Source organism: Hibiscus syriacus, unplaced genomic scaffold (genome assembly GCF_006381635.1).
Source record: "Hibiscus syriacus cultivar Baekdansim isolate YM2019G1 unplaced genomic scaffold, ASM638163v2 tig00110198_pilon, whole genome shotgun sequence".
In the NCBI taxonomy this organism is placed as follows: domain Eukaryota; kingdom Viridiplantae; phylum Streptophyta; class Magnoliopsida; order Malvales; family Malvaceae; genus Hibiscus; species Hibiscus syriacus.
In genome coordinates this window covers 1,026,548-1,042,702 of record NW_024062623.1, presented here as the reverse complement: position 1 = coordinate 1,042,702, position 16,155 = coordinate 1,026,548, and the positions used below count along the sequence as shown (strand labels likewise).

Sequence of the window (16,155 nt, the reverse complement as noted above, 5' to 3'; positions counted from 1 at the left end):
AAGGAAGAAGGGCAAGGTGAAAATGAAAAATTTATCAACTTTACTATTATTTTGGCTCGTTCTTTTACTTGTTACTTTTTTCCCGGTAAGCTCTTTAAGTCCTTCCTTGAACAGAGATGTTTTGGGACTAATAGTTTCCGGAGCAGATATGTTCAAGGCCCAAGCCAAAAGCTTTCGTCTTCGAACGAAAGACATTGACACACCTAAAAGAGACGGACGCGTGACCTTAAGTTAGGGAGATTAATTTTTAAAATTTAAGAGAGGAATTTATAAAATTTTAGGGATGAAAATAGATTATCAATTAAAAATATAAAAAATCTAAAATGTATACTAATTTGAAATATTCATAGGACAACTGTCCCTACCTATCTCCTTTCGGTCCATCTCTGGCTTCATATAATTGGATTGGATTCAAATGTAATCCAAGATCGAACCAAGCTAAAAAATAATTCATTTCATCGCAGAGTGATCAAAACATGAACAATTTCAAAGATAAATAATTAAATTAAATTTTTTTAAACTTCAATGACCAAAATGTAAGTGCTAAACTAGTTGAGTGATGAATTGTGTAGTTTAACAATTAATTAAATAGCTTTGATTCTAAAGCCGGCAACGATGTGGTCTCAGAAATAATCCCAGGACAACAGAAAATCTTAATTAGAGAAGTCCAAAGTGGATCGATTTTATCCCAAAAGATAAACGCAAATGGTACAAAGCCGGCACAGAATTCATCGTATTTTCCAAATAATTACACTATTTGATTCTCTCTTTTAATCAAACTTTTGGTTTCATTTTTTGAATGAGAGAGTAATGGATCCTCGTACGAGATTATCAGTAAACATCCTCGTATCGTTGGTAATGGCCGCAACTGTAATACCGGTGACAAGAACTCGAGTATTGCACAAAAATGGCTGCCCTTCTAAGTGTGGGAATCTAAATATACCATTCCCATTTGGCACGAAGGAAGGCTGTTTTCTAAACGAGAACTTCCATATCAACTGCAGTGAATCAGCCACCTCCTCCATAGCCTACTTAGCAAACACTGATTTTATCGTCACCGATATCACCATGGAAGGTCAGTTGCAGATCTTAACCACAGTCGCTCGAGATTGTTACGATGCTTCCGGGGACCAAGCGATCCCACAGACAACGTTTTTGTCTCCCTTTTCGATTTACAATGTCTCAAGCACCCGAAATAAGTTCACTGCCATCGGATGCGACACTTACGCATATCTCTATGGATTCATCGGAAACAAAAGTTACACTGCCGGATGTATGTCCATATGTAATCGGTTCGAGGACTTGGTCAATGGATCTTGTTCGGGATTCGGATGTTGCCAGATTCAGATTCCTGATGGACTGAAAGCTGTTTATGTGGAAGCTTATAGCTTTAAAAAACATGTTAATGTGTCGGATTTTAACCGTTGCAGCTATGCTTTTATCGTTGAAGAAAGTGGATTTCGGTTCTCTTCGGATTATGTTCGATCCATACCTCTCGATCAGAAATTTCCGGTGTCCCTCGATTGGCTTGTAAGCAACGAGACATGTGACGAAGCTGCTAAGAATCCATCTTACGCATGTCATCAGAGCGAGTGTTACGAACCTGTCATTGGTTCGGGATATCTTTGCAAATGTCCAGACGGTTTCGATGGGAATCCATACCTCCCTGAAGGATGTTTAGGTATGTCTCTTAGTATCTGCTGTCACCTGCAACTCGATGACGCCTTTTACCAGTTTCGGGATAGTTGCTAATTGACCTGTTTTTGCAGATGTCGATGAGTGCAAGATTTGGAGCCCCTGTGACGAAAATGCAATATGCTACAATTTACCAGGAAGTTTCAACTGTCTTTGTAAAGGTGGATATGAAGGAGATGGAAAAAGATATGGAACAGGTTGCAGTCCTATTGATGAACAAGGCTTTCCCTTCCTTGTCATCGGTCTAGGTGTAAGCATAGGCCTTTTAGTGGTCATATTAAGCATTTCCTGGACATATTGGGGACTTTGGAAAAGAAAACTCATCAGACAAAGAGAACAGTTCTTCCTACAAAATGGTGGAATTATCTTACGACAAGAATTTTCAAAGCTTAAAGGTCCTGTTTCAGCCAAGATTTTCACGTCAGAAGAGCTCAAGAAGGCAACAAACAACTTCCATGAAACTCGAATTCTAGGCAAAGGAGGCCAAGGAACGGTTTATAAAGGAATACTGCAAGACCACAGAGTTGTCGCCATTAAAAAATCCATGATTGCAGATCGCAGTCAAGTCGAACAGTTTGTTAATGAAGTCATTGTTCTTTCTCAGGTTAACCATAGAAATGTGGTTAAGCTCTTGGGATGTTGTTTAGAGACCGAAGTCCCTTTGTTGGTTTACGAATTTATATCCAATGGTACCCTTTACCAACGCTTGCATTGTCCGGGCAATGCATCTTTGTCCTGGGAATGTCGGTTGAGAATCGCAGCTGAAACTGCCGGAGCACTCTCGTATTTGCACTCGGCTGCTTATCCTCCTATTATACATAGAGATGTCAAGTCTACTAATATTCTTCTAGACGAGCATTACGTTGCAAAAGTGTCAGATTTTGGAGCTTCGAGGTTAGTTCCTTTGGATCAAACACAGTTAACCACATTGGTGCAAGGGACGCTTGGTTACTTAGACCCGGAGTACTTTCAATCGAGTCAGTTGACTGAAAAGAGTGATGTGTATAGCTTTGGAGTTGTACTTGCAGAGTTATTGACTGGGAGAAAGGCACTTAGTTTTCTAATGCCGGAAGAGGAGCGGAATCTAGCAATGCAGTTTGTTTCTGCACTGAAGAAGGATCGATTATTTGGGATTATAGATCATCATGTGCTAGCTGAGGGGAACACTACACAGATAAAGGAAGTTTCCATGTTGGCAAACAGGTGCTTAAGAGTTAGAGGAGAAGATAGGCCTTCAATGAAGGAAGTTGCAATGGAATTGGACAGTCTAAGAACAATGCTAAAGCATCCTTGGATGAAAAATTATTCGAAGGAGACCGAGTCTTTGCTCGGCGAACTTTCGGGAACTAATTCTCAGAGTAACAAAAGCAGTCCGTCCGACTATGACAGTAGGCAGCAAATCGTATTGCATGGTCGGTAACAATGTTGCAGATGTTTATGTCTATTCTTATGCACTAACATGGTTTCCATTAACGATTTCTTATTCTGTGAAAGGATTTATAAACTTATAAACATATCCACTTGTCATGGCTAAATCTCAACAATTAAAAAAAACCTCAAATCACAACAATAAAATATAATTCTATAATTACGCATAGAAATCGTTAACCTAGAGCAATGACTCATCGTTTCACACTCGTCTATATCTGGAAATTGCAGAGTATATGGGTGTAAAATAACACAATAATTTTAGCAATAGAAATTACAAATACACTGAGGCATGCATATAGTTACCTTGACATCCATTGGAGAGGAAAGGGTTCCCCTAGTTGCAACGCAAGCGCAACGAGAGAAGGTATGGTTATCGTTCTCTGCAACAAATGCACAGCTGCAAGGTATGGTCATTTTTCAATGTCTAGAGTTTCAAGACCTTCATTTCATCATTCTTTCAAGCCAATTTGACAATGTGTATATTTTTGGCTTATATACGAGCTCTTTTACAATGACAGTAAAATAGTAAAGTACCAAGTTCTATAAACCGATACAAACTATCTGACTACATAATCAACGAGCACCTTGTAGTTCAAATGTGATTTTGTTATTAATGCTATCGTACCCCATCGAGCTGCTCGTTGCACCATCATCATAAGTGTTGTTCAAGGCACCGAGCAAGTATTCGGCTTCTTCTCCCATTAACTTACTTTCACTCCAAGGATGTTTAGGCATTTCTTGCAGTCCTGCTAATTCATGGGCAACTTCCTTCATTGTTGGCCTTTCCTCTCCCTGCACTCTCACACATCTCGTTGCTAAAGCTGCAACTTCCTTAAGCTGCTCGATGTTCTCATCGTTAAGCACCCAAGGATCGAGAATGTCGAGCAGGCGGTTTTCTTTCATCAAAGAAACAAAGTACATTGCCAAAACTCGGTTTTGTTCTGATCTTTTGAAACAGACCGCTTTTTGTCCTGTTAGTAATTCCACAAGCACAACCCCAAAGCTGTATACATCGCTCTTTTCAGTCTAAGCATGTATTCAGGGTCCAGGTAGCCGAAAGTTCCTTGTACAATTGTAGTTATCTGTGCCTGATCCGATGGATTCAATCTTGAAGCCCCAAAATCAGAAACTTTTGCGGTGTAATTGTCATCTAACAATATGTTTGCCAACTTGATGTCTCGATGAATGATCGGAATTGAAGAGGCGGAGTGTAAATAAGAAAGGGCTTCCGCCGTTTCGTTGGCGATTCTAAAACGAGTCTCCCATGGAAGATAAGAGGCATCATCATCAGCATGCAAAAAATGGACCCTGTGTCTCCAAACAACATCCTAGGAGTTTGACAACATTCCTGTGGTTGATCTGGTAGAGAACCGTGATTTCATTAATGAATTGTTCAACCTGGCTCGAATCTCCGATTATGACTTTTTAATGGCAAGAACTCGATTATCGGCTAATATACCCTTGTACACTGTCCCATGCCCTCCTCGTCCTAAAATTCTGCTTTCATGGTAATTGTTTGTGGCCTTCTGGAGTTCCCCTGCTGCAAATATTTTAACATCTTCTCGGTACCCTTGTCGCTTCGAAAGCTGTTCCCGCAACAAAATGCCACCATTTTGCTGAAAGTATTCTTCTCTTAGTTTGGAAATCTGTTTTCGCCTGAGCATCCAGTGCAGCAATATTATCCCCAAGAGGAGACCAGTGATAGGAAATAAACCGAGTACAAATAATTTTCCTATAACCAGATTAGTGAGAATGCGAAATAAAAGCGGAAAAATAATACCCGAAATTGATAACGGAGTTCAGCCAATTGTGCTTACGTCTTCGAACTGCTGCAGATCTTTTACTAAGAGAGAAAATTTACAGGTGTTTACAAAACACTCACTACTCACAAGAAAGCTCTCTAGTATTGGGAGAAAGAAAATGATTTTTGGGATGGTTTTGAAGCTAAATGAGCTAGGGTATTTATAGTTGAAACTTAAGGACTTAATCTTGTAAATACCCTAAAACTTAGGGATTAATTGTGATTATCCCATTATTATTTTTCAACAAACATCTACCAAACTTTGAAAAACTATTTTTCAAAGAAACACTTACCAAACTTTGAAAACCATTTTCAAAGAAACATTTACCAAACTTTGAAAACAACTTTTTCAAAGTTGGTTACCAAACTTGAAAACCATTTTAATACTTTCAACAATCTCCTACTTGAAGACTGATTTTAATCTGTCTTCACACCTCGATCAATGCAACAGCTTTTCTAGTCTTGTTACTCTAGCATGCCAACTGAAGTTAAACACAACTTCAGTTTGTCTATAGTCACCGTCTTTGTCAACATGTTTGCCGGATTTTGAGTTCCACTGATCTTTTCAAGTTTCAAAATCCCATCTTCCAGAAGAGACCGGATAAAATGATATCGCAATTGTATGTGCTTTGTCCTGGAATGAAAAGATGGATTCTTTGCTAGATGTATAGCACTTTGAATGTCGCAATACAAGACATTGTTTTCTTGTTTCTTGCCTAACTCTTCCAAGAAACTTTGGAGCCAAACCATCTCCTTACTGGCTTCCGTAACAGCGACATATTCTGCTTCAGTTGTGGAGAGAGCAACTATCTTCTGTAGTTGAGAAACCCAACTCACTGCGGTTCCTCCTAGAATATAGACATACCCTGTAGTGCTCCTTCTGATGTCAACATTTCCGGCTAAGTCAGCATCTACATAGCCTGTCAGTATCGTATCTCCACCTTTGAAACAAAGTGTTTTGTTTGTGGTACCCCGCAAATATCTGAGGATCTATTTGACTGTTTCCCAGTGTACCTTGCCCGGATTATTCATGTGCCTGCTAACAGCTCCCACTGCTTGAGCAATATCTGGTCTGGTACAAACCATGACATACATCAGACTTCCAATTGCTGAGGCATACGGCACCTTCACCATGTGTGCACGTTCTTCCTCCGTCTTTGGTGACTGTTCTTTGGAGAGTCTGAAATGAACACCTAAAGGTGTACTTACTGGTTTAGCATCTTGCATGTTGAACCTGGAGAGTACTTTGTTGATGTACTCAGCCTGTGATAATATCAAAGTCCCCGACTTTGTGTCTCTCTTGATCCTCATCCCAAGAATCTTCTTTGCAGTGCCCAGATCCTTCATAGCAAACTGCTTTGACAATTTTTGCTTCAAGTTTATAATCTCTTGCATGTCTGAGCCTGCAACGAGCATGTCATCAACGTACAACAATAAAATAATGAAGCTATTATCGAACCTCTTGATGTAGCAACAATGATCTGCTTGGCATCTGGTAAAACCACTGCTACTCATGAAACTATCGAACTTCTTGTACCACTGTCTAGGAGCTTGTTTTAAACCATACAAGCTCTTCTTCAACATGCATACCAGGTTTTTCTTGCCTACCTCTATGAAGCCTTCTGGCTGCCTCATATAGATTTCTTCCTCCAAATCACCATGAAGGAAAGCTGTCTTTACATCTAACTGCTCAAGATGTAAATTCTCTGCAGCTACAATTTTCAACACCAGTCTGATTGTAGATAGCTTCATGACTGGAGAGAAAATTTCATTGTAATCAATACCTTCTTTTTGTTGAAAACCTTTGACAACCAATCTTACTTTATAGCGTTTGCTCCCATCGTGCTCTTCTTTGATCCTGTAAATCCACTTGTTATGGAGCGCTTTCTTTCCTAGTGGTAATTCAGCTAATTCCCACGTCTGATTTGACAAAAGCGAGTCCATCTCATCTTTCATGGAAGACTCCCACTTGACTGAATCCTCCACTTGCATTGCTTCATCATAGCACTCTGGTTCACCGTTGTCAGTCAGCAACAAGTAGTGCAAATAAGGAGAATACCGTTGGGTTGGTTTAGTAATTCTGGAGGAGTGTCTTAGTTCCGGTGTGCCTGGTTCTTCTTGAACTGCTTCAGGACTGATCTGAATATCATTTCCAGAAATCTCCTCAAACTCAGCAAATTCCTTTGTTTCAGCTTTGGTATTGGAGCTGTTTGATTCTACAGTTGACATGTCTTTGTACATCACATTCTCATTGAAAATGACATCTCTGCTTCTAATGATCTTTCGATTTTCATAGTCCCAAAACCAGTAACCGAACTCATCACCGCCGTAACCAACAAAGGCACATTTGTTGGACTTAGCATCAAGTTTACTTCTTTCAGCAGAGTCTATGTGTACATAAGAAATACAACCAAACACTCTTAAGTGTGAAAGGTTTATTTCTTTCTTGCTCCAAACTTCCTCTGGTATTTTGCCATCCAAAGGAACTGAGGGCCCACGGTTGATCAGGTAAGCTGCAGTGTTAATAGCTTCAGCCCATAGAAATTTGGGCAATCCGGCATGTATCCTCATGCTTCTGGCACGTTCATTCAGAGTTCTGTTCATGCGCTCTGCTACGCCATTCTGCTGCGGTGTCATGGGAACTGTTGTCTCCATCTTGATCCCATTGTTTGCGCAAAAATCTCTGAATCTCCTATTTCTGTACTCTCCTCCATTGTCAGACCTCAACCGCTTGACTTTCATACCATTCTCATTTTCCACCATTGCCTTCCATTTTCTGAAGGTATCAAAGACTTCTGATTTTTTCTTCAGAAAATAAACCCACACCTTCCTTGTAGAATCATCGATGAAGGTGACATAATATAATGAGTCTGTAAGAGATGGAACTGGAGATGGTCCCCATACATCAGTATGAACTAACTCTAACTTTTCAGCCTTGGGTGTCTTACCAATCTTTGAAAAGCTGACTTTCTTTTGTTTGCCAAAGATGCAATCCTCGCATAGTCCGACATCTACATTCTTTAGATCCGGGAGCTTCCCCTTTGACAAAAGTGTCTTCATCCCTTTCTCGCTCATATGGCCAAGCCTTTGGTGCCATAGGTTTGATTTTCCATCAGCATCTGCTACTGCAATGATATTCTCTAAATTTGAGGTTACATAGAGAGTACCAGTCTTCTTACCACGAGCAATGACGAGTGCTCCTTTGATAATCTTCCATTCACAACCTGAAAAGGTTGTACTGTATCCTTCTCTATCAAGCTGTCCTACAGAAATCAAATTTCTTTTGAGATCAGGAATATGTCTCACTCCTGTCAGCTTCCAGGTGGTCTGGTTTGGCAGCTTTAGTCGGATGTCTCCTTTTCCGATGATCTTCAAGGTTTCATCATCAGCAAGATGAACCTTCCGAAAATCACCACTGACATAGTTCTCAATTATTTCTTGGCATGGCGTGGAGTGGAAAGATGCCCCTGAATCCAAAATCCATGATTCAATCGGACTGTTGACGCTTAAAATCATGACATCACTTGTCTCCTCCGTCATGTTGGCAGATTCCTGTGCGCCGGTATTTTTCTTCAGTGCTCGACAATCTCTTTTGAAGTGGCCCTTCTTGCCGCAATTATAACAGGTAAAATCTTTATTTCTTGTTCTTGATTTTCCCCTTCTGGATTTCGATCTGCCACGATTTGAATTTTTTTCTGAAGTTCTCCCTCTGGACTCCGTGTGCAAGGCTGAGGAGGTTGATGCTTCACCCGATTCTCTCCGTCGAATTTCTTTGCTCAGTACCAGATACCGAACATCGTCGAATTTTAATTTGCTATTTCCCGACGAACTGTTGACTACTGTAATAGTAGCATTCCAACTGTCTAGTAAAGATGATAAGAGAATTAAAGCTCGAACTTCATCATCAAATTCAATTTCCACTGAACTCAACTGAGTTGTGATTGTGTTGAGTTCATTTAGGTGTTGTGCCACCGATGCCCCTTCCGTCATCCGCAAATTGAATAATCGCCTCATCAAATGAATTTTGTTTGAGGCTGATGGCTTCTCATACATACTGGAGAGAGCCGTCATAAGACCCGCCGTGGTCTTTTCCTTTGCTATGTTGAAAGCAACATTGCGGGATAACGTCAGTCGGATAACTCCGAGGGCTTGTCTGTCGAGAAGAGCCCAGTCTTCATTCTTCATGCCCTCTAGTTGTTTTCCTGAGAGGGGTTGATATAGATTTTTCTGGTATAGAAAATCTTCAATTTGCATCTTCCAAAATCCAAAGTCCGCACCATCGAACTTTTCAATTTTCACATTCCCTTCGTCTGCAGCCATCGCTCCCACTTGAATCTGGCTTCGTTTGGATCGTTTCTGACAATTTTTACGAACCACCGTGTATTAGAACATCTCCGTCGACAAACTCGTATCGCCGACCGAATTTCACTATTCACGAAATTCACTATTCACATGAATAGTAACCCGAATAGTAACCTCGCAAAAAATTGACAAAATTCACAACCCAAAAGCTCTGATACCAGTTGTTGGGAAATAAACCGAGTACAAGTAATTTCCCTATAACCAGATTAGTGAGAATACAAATAAAAGCAGAAAAATAATACCCGAAATTGATAACGGAGTTCAGCCAATTGTGCTTATGTCTCCGGACTGTTGCAGATCTTTTACTAAGAGAGAAAATTTACAGGTGTTTACAAAACACTCACTACTCACAAGAAAGCTCTCTAGTATTGGGAGAAAGAAAATGATTTTTGGGATGGTTTTGAAGCTAAATGAGCAAGGGTATTTATAGTTGAAACTTAAGGACTTAATCTTGTAAATACCTTAAAACCTAGGGATTAATTGTGATTATCCCATTATCATTTTTCAACAAACATCTACCAAACTTTGAAAAAATATTTTTCAAAGAAACATTTACCAAACTTTGAAAACCATTTTCAATGAAACATTTACCAAACTTTGAAAATCATTTTTTCAAAGTTGGTTACCAAACTTGAAAATCATTTTAATACTTTCAACAATAAGACAAATGCTAGTTCCTATGTTCAAATGATAAAATAATAGTTCCACTGATTTACAAAATATGCATAGAAATCACTAACCTAGAGCAACATCAATAAGGGTAGATCTCTTGGACCAATCCTTGTAGGGTAAACTGCAACCCGTTCCATTTTTCCGACCGTCACCTTCATAGCCCACTGGACATGAACAATTATATGTCCCAAGTAAATTGATACATCTTGCAGTTCCATTGCAAGGACTCATGGTTTCACACTCGTTTATATCTGAAACTTGCAGAATTGCAGATAAAATATCAGTGAAATAACAATATTTGTAGTGAGAGAAAATACATGTGTGTATATATATATATATATATGTATGTATGTATAGTTAACTTGGCATCCATTGGAGAGGTAAGGGTTCCCTCGTAACCCTGGATACACTTGCAGAAATATCCAGAGTTATTTTTTGAATCAATGCAATCACTATTCTCCTTGCATCCAAAATTTGTCGTATCGATCTTCGCTTCGTCACAACTCGTAGTCCCGATTTTCCAATCGGGAGTGACAGGAAACTCCCTGTTTCGAAAACCGAAACCACGAAGGTCTGAACTAGAGAAGGTATAGTTATCATTCTCTGCAACAAACGCATAGCAGCAAGGGTTTTCGGGCAATACATCGACATGGTTTTCATAACTTTCAAGAGTGATGTTATAGCTCATCACACCCTTTGGGATACTCGTCTGACAGCAGCCGATCCCGGAGCAACATCCGTTCGAAACATTGGTGATGCTATTACATAACGACAAGCAACCGGTTGCATAACGTTGTCCGAGGAAACCTTCCACCCGAGCATAGGTATCGCAACCGATTGCGGTGAATCTGTTCTTGGTATTGTTTATCGAAATTCCAGGAAGTTGGAGCCAGAGACGATAGTAAAGCCATCTCCTATATCCTCTGGTGTTGTAACAATCATAGCTTGCTCTACTGAGGACTCGCAACTGACCGTCGAGGGATATGTTGATGACTTTGATGTTAAAGGTGAATAGTAAGGGTTTGTTGGGTGTGAAACTAGTGTTGCATGTGATGAAAAATGTTTCGGTGACGTTGCAATCGCCGCCGGTACCGAACGGGTAAGGGATGATGACATCCCCACAGCGGCTCGGGCAGCCGGGTTTTGCCATGGCTGGTGTTGAAGCTTTTACAGTTAAAATATAACGTTAAACAAGATCATAACCTGCAGAAGCACTACTGATCTGATCGAACTCATCACCGTTTTTCCTAGATATGCATGAAGCTCGATGGATACTTCAATAAACTCTTCCACGGCGGCCACACATTGAGCGGAAGTTTCATATAATGGGGAGGCTTTAGACTCAGTCTGCAAAGAGCAAAATGCCCAATCTTACCAAGTCTTTCCTTTTGAATTTTAGCTGTTGAACTCCGCGGGAGTTACTAGAAAGTTGGATCTTCTTGTGTGACGAATGCAAATTTTTAATATCACCCATTTTTTTAACACCAGTATTTTAGTTATTAAATTTTTTTTTTTTTAATTTAATCACCTAATTTTTAAATTATTTTTATTTTAACATGAAATACATAAATGATCCTCGACTATAGTATATTATTTTTATTTTAGCGTAAAGTATACAAATAGTCCTCCAACTATAGGATACTATTTTGTTTAGTCCTATGACTATTAAAAGTTACAAAATAGTCTCCCGACTATATTGTGTCCCTTTGTTATGTCCATCAACTATTAAAAGTTACAAAATGATTATTAAATTATTTATTGTATTCCACACTCTTCCTTTTTCGTTAAAAATTGACGGCGGTCTGAGCTGAACGTTAACAAGCTGACTGATATATGATAGTCATTTGAGATTATGAGATTATATTTTATCATATCTTAGTCAACATATTAATGTTCAGCTTAGACTGTCATAATTTTTTCAAAGGAAAATGGTGACCTTAGAATATTATGAACAGTCAGGTGATCATTTTGTAACTTTTAATAGTTGAGGGACTCAACAAAACAACCCCTTATAGTCGCGGTATCGTTTTGTAACTTTTAATAATTGAAAGACTTAACAAAACAATATCTTATAATCAATGAACTATTTATATACTTTACCATTTATTTCAATCACTCCACCATTAAATCATAAAAAGATGAAATGGCATAATTTGTCTTATTAAATATTTGACAATAACATAATTCTATTTTGACAATATTTTACACCATATAATATTCAAACTAAGACGAAAATTAAAATCATTAAACCCTAATCTTCCCAAAAACTCCAACACTCGCCGACTATCCCAAACTATTAATGGTGCTTTTAGCTTACGGGAAAATTTAATCTTCGTTTGGATACGACCGAGGGGTGTTGACAACTTTAAATGCTTGAGTTAATGAATTGATTAATTGTTAGTTTAATCGAATAACCGAATAATATTAAGAGAAGTATGAATGTTAGTTTTAGAATACTTTTGATGTTGGTATATTTTCTCAAGAATGTTTCGGTATCTATTTCTTTTTGATGATACGATGATTGGCGTGGTAGATTTTAATATATTAAGTCTCATATTAATTTTGGGGGGAAATACATTAGATACCACTAAACTTTAGGTGGTGTATCGTTTATACCATTGAATTTTTAATTTCTCCAATTATAGCATTGGACTTCCATTTTAACTTCGATTATACTACTGAGCCATTAAAATTCAAACGGTGTGATGACATGGAGAAAATGATATTGTTTTGGTGTGAGTATTGATGCCTAAAACGACATTGTTTTATATACTGAATTTTAGGAGTATATCGATTTTGCTATTAAACTTTTAAACAGTTTTATTTTTGGTACCACACCTTTTCAACTGTCTTCGGTGGGTAATCGTTGTCTGTCATCGGTCATCTTTTGCAGCAAGATCGATATCACAAAGTTTACATTTCGTTCATCTTTCTTCTTCTATGATTGATTTTCTACACAACCCAATCAAAATCGACAAATTAAACAAAAAAAATCTACCATTTTTAGGGGTTTTGGGATTTTCTTAGATTTGAGGGGTTTAGGGTGTTTGTTCAAAAATATAAACGGCGAGAAACACTATTTTAAGAAGGCGAATAACATACCTCAAAACTAGCCTCACCGGACGGTCATCGAATGATATCAGAGCATTAACACGATGAACTTTGAAATAGTTTTTCACCGATTTTGAGTGGATTTCATGAAAAATTGATCCTAAGAGAATAAAAATGAGTGAAATGTGAACGTTTTGATACTAATCTTGTTACGGAATACGAACGGTGATAGGTGGTGATTAGCTGTCGGTTGCGACCGGGGAAAGTGCAGTGTCAAAAATGAAACTGTTTAAAAGTTTAGTGGCAAAATCAATACATTTCTAAAGTTCAATGTCTAAAACGACATCATTGTAGGCATCAATAATCATTTCTAAAACGATGTTATTTTGTCCACATCATCACAATGACAAAAAAAAATTGTCCACGTTATCGTGCCATTAAAATTTAACATCCCGGTAGTATAATCGAAGCTAAAACCAAAGTTTAGTGTTATAATTAGATAAATTAAAAGTTCAATAGTATAAAGAATACATTACCTAAAATTTAGTGTTATTTGATGTAATTTACCCTTAATTTTATTTCTGTACTAACTGAGATAAGTAAAGGATAAAAAAAATTCAGCCCCAGAACTGGAAAAAATTATCAACATGCATGATATGTAATTCATGGAAGACGAAGAATGGAACCTCGGATAATACAAACCAGACTCCAGTTTATCAGAAATCCAAGCTCTCATTTTCAAACATGGAAGAACAATGAACTAGAAAATTGGATTGAAATCATTCTACTTCAGCATACACAAGCAAAATTTATCTCTTCTCTTTGGTAAATATGAGTAAATTATATAATGGAAATGATACAAAAATTATTACACGAGGAGAAAAAAAGTTAACTTTTAGCTGTAATTGGTTATTTATCCTCGTAAATATGAGCTATGCATCATATGAAGACTAAGTTATCAAATCTACTTGAGTGTATGATCCGGTCCTTGAGCACAGCAGACTGATACAAATAAATTGTAGAAGATTTGTTCACAAGACCCCGTGTGCTCGTTTTGGATCGGGGCAGTGTCGAGATACATACGCTACGGTTAGCACAGCAGCAAGTAGAACTAGACCTTTCCATCTGATGAAGGCCGGCTGGTATCGGTTTTAACCGCTTTCGGATTCGATGTTGTTACCGAATTCGTACCTTTCGAGGGAGATGAGGATGGTGTTGGGAGCTTCTTGGGAAGCCTCTGTTCCCAGTACTCCTTAGGCAAGCTCGATGATTCCGAAAGAACGACGAAAGCAAGAAGAGTGAAGATCAGCAAGCACTTGTGCCTCCAAGAAACTAGCATGTTTGATTCTTGGTTGTGGTGATGTTCAAGAGATGCCTGGAGCTTCCCCTGACTTCCAAAGATGGCTCTTTAGAAGGTTTGTGGCAGCAGACATGTTGAGGAATACAAGGAGACTGCCAACTTGTCTGTAAGAGAAAAAACATGTCGATGGCAGACAATGGGGGAATTACTGAATTAGATAATACTAAAAGTCTAAAACTTTTTAAGCAGCTCATGGTTGTTGCTTTCATTGTCCAATAGGAAGTAGAATCTTGGAGCGTTGAGTGAGGAATTTGAGGGATTTTATATATTCATCTGGGACCAGACAATTAGCTGGGGGTTTTGATTTGTTTTTATGTTCGATCTTTCCAGGTCTGGTAACAAATCTTTGTCGTCAGAGCTGCTCTTGGTGCTGTAACCAGTAAAGCCACTGACAATAAAACACTACAAAAAGTAAAGAAACAATTAAGCAACTAATACATATGTATAAGCTAATTTAATACAATACATAGTCACATGGTATACCATGCATGCATGACACCCTTCATGTTGCCATGCGTGCACATATATATTTCTTATTATTCTACCTCCGGGTTATACCCTTAAGATAATGTCACCTAGAGCAATAATTAACGGAACCCTGGAAGACCCTTCATTAATGACAAGTTACCGCAGGAATTACCGTCTCCAAATGGTCACTCGAAGCTCCCCTTCACTTCCTTTTAATCTGACGTTGATAACCAAATCTAATGGTTGACTGTTGTATCTGTATAAACTGATAGTCTGTTGGCAGTTATGATGAATGTATTGATTGTTATTGTGATCCTTTATTTCTTATATTCTACTCCGGGTTATACCCTTAAGATAATGTCACCTAGAGCAATAATTAACGGAACCCTGGAAGACCCTTCATTAATGACAAGTTACCGCAGGAATTACCGTCTCCAAATGGTCACTCGAAGCTCCCCTTCACTTCCTTTTAATCTGACGTTGATAACCAAATCTAATGGTTGACTGTTGTATCTGTATAAACTGATAGTCTGTTGGCAGTTATGATGAATGTATTGATTGTTATTGTGATCCTTTGTATGTCATCTTACGATTGGAAAATTTATACCCGGAACGAAATTAAAAGGGGAACTTTTTCTCTAAAATCGTTCTTCCATCTAAAAAAAAAAGTCTCTTCTTCATCCCATGATAGACACCACTGTCCATGGTTGGTATCTCACCAACTACAACTTTCCGCTCTAATAAAAAAAGATGAACCACTTGTGACCGACGAATCAAACTTATTCCCATCAACACTTATCAATCCTTAATTAATATTAAATCATTTTCTCAATGTTTAGTTCATACTATATGGATGCATGTATGGAAGGACGGAGTTATCAAGGGCATGAGAAGGATTTATGTTTGTCTAATGTTTTAGTCTCTGCTAATTTAAATATTGTTAAATTCAATTTGTTTTTTTCTCAGATTTTGGATTAAATATTTCTTAAGTCTCTATTCATTTTAAAAGTAAATGATTAAATTCCTCTTATTATGTAATTCTAATTTCATTCATGCATGTATGGATATTCTTTATATAAATTAGACCCCATAAAAGTATCTGCCTAGAAGGTCCTCTAAGCCATATATTAATATTAAAGGCTGGGCAACCAACCCTACCTAAACCATGGCGTTATTAATCTTGAAGTTCAATCATGCAAGCATGAGGAGAGTGGCCTTTTCCTTTCTGCAAAACATTAGAGAAAAAGTGAGTCCAAGAGAAGCATCTTAGACTCTTTTGTGTGCTACTTTACCAACATTCATAGAATTTGATGCA

The 16,155-nt window shown here is 38.2% G+C and overlaps 1 protein-coding gene and 1 pseudogene across 1 annotated transcript; one reads left to right on the top strand and one right to left on the bottom strand.

Annotated features, from left to right (window-relative positions):
* Positions 1 to 858: 858 nt before the first annotated feature.
* On the top strand, positions 859 to 3,115 carry LOC120218406 (wall-associated receptor kinase 2-like). The gene is made up of 2 exons (XM_039215345.1): positions 859 to 1,681; positions 1,770 to 3,115. The coding sequence occupies exons 1-2, from the start codon at positions 859 to 861 to the stop codon at positions 3,113 to 3,115; spliced, it is 2,169 nt and encodes a 722-aa protein (XP_039071276.1).
* Positions 3,116 to 3,695: 580 nt separating this feature from the next.
* On the bottom strand, positions 3,696 to 11,126 carry LOC120218562 (annotated as a pseudogene).
* Positions 11,127 to 16,155: the final 5,029 nt, after the last annotated feature.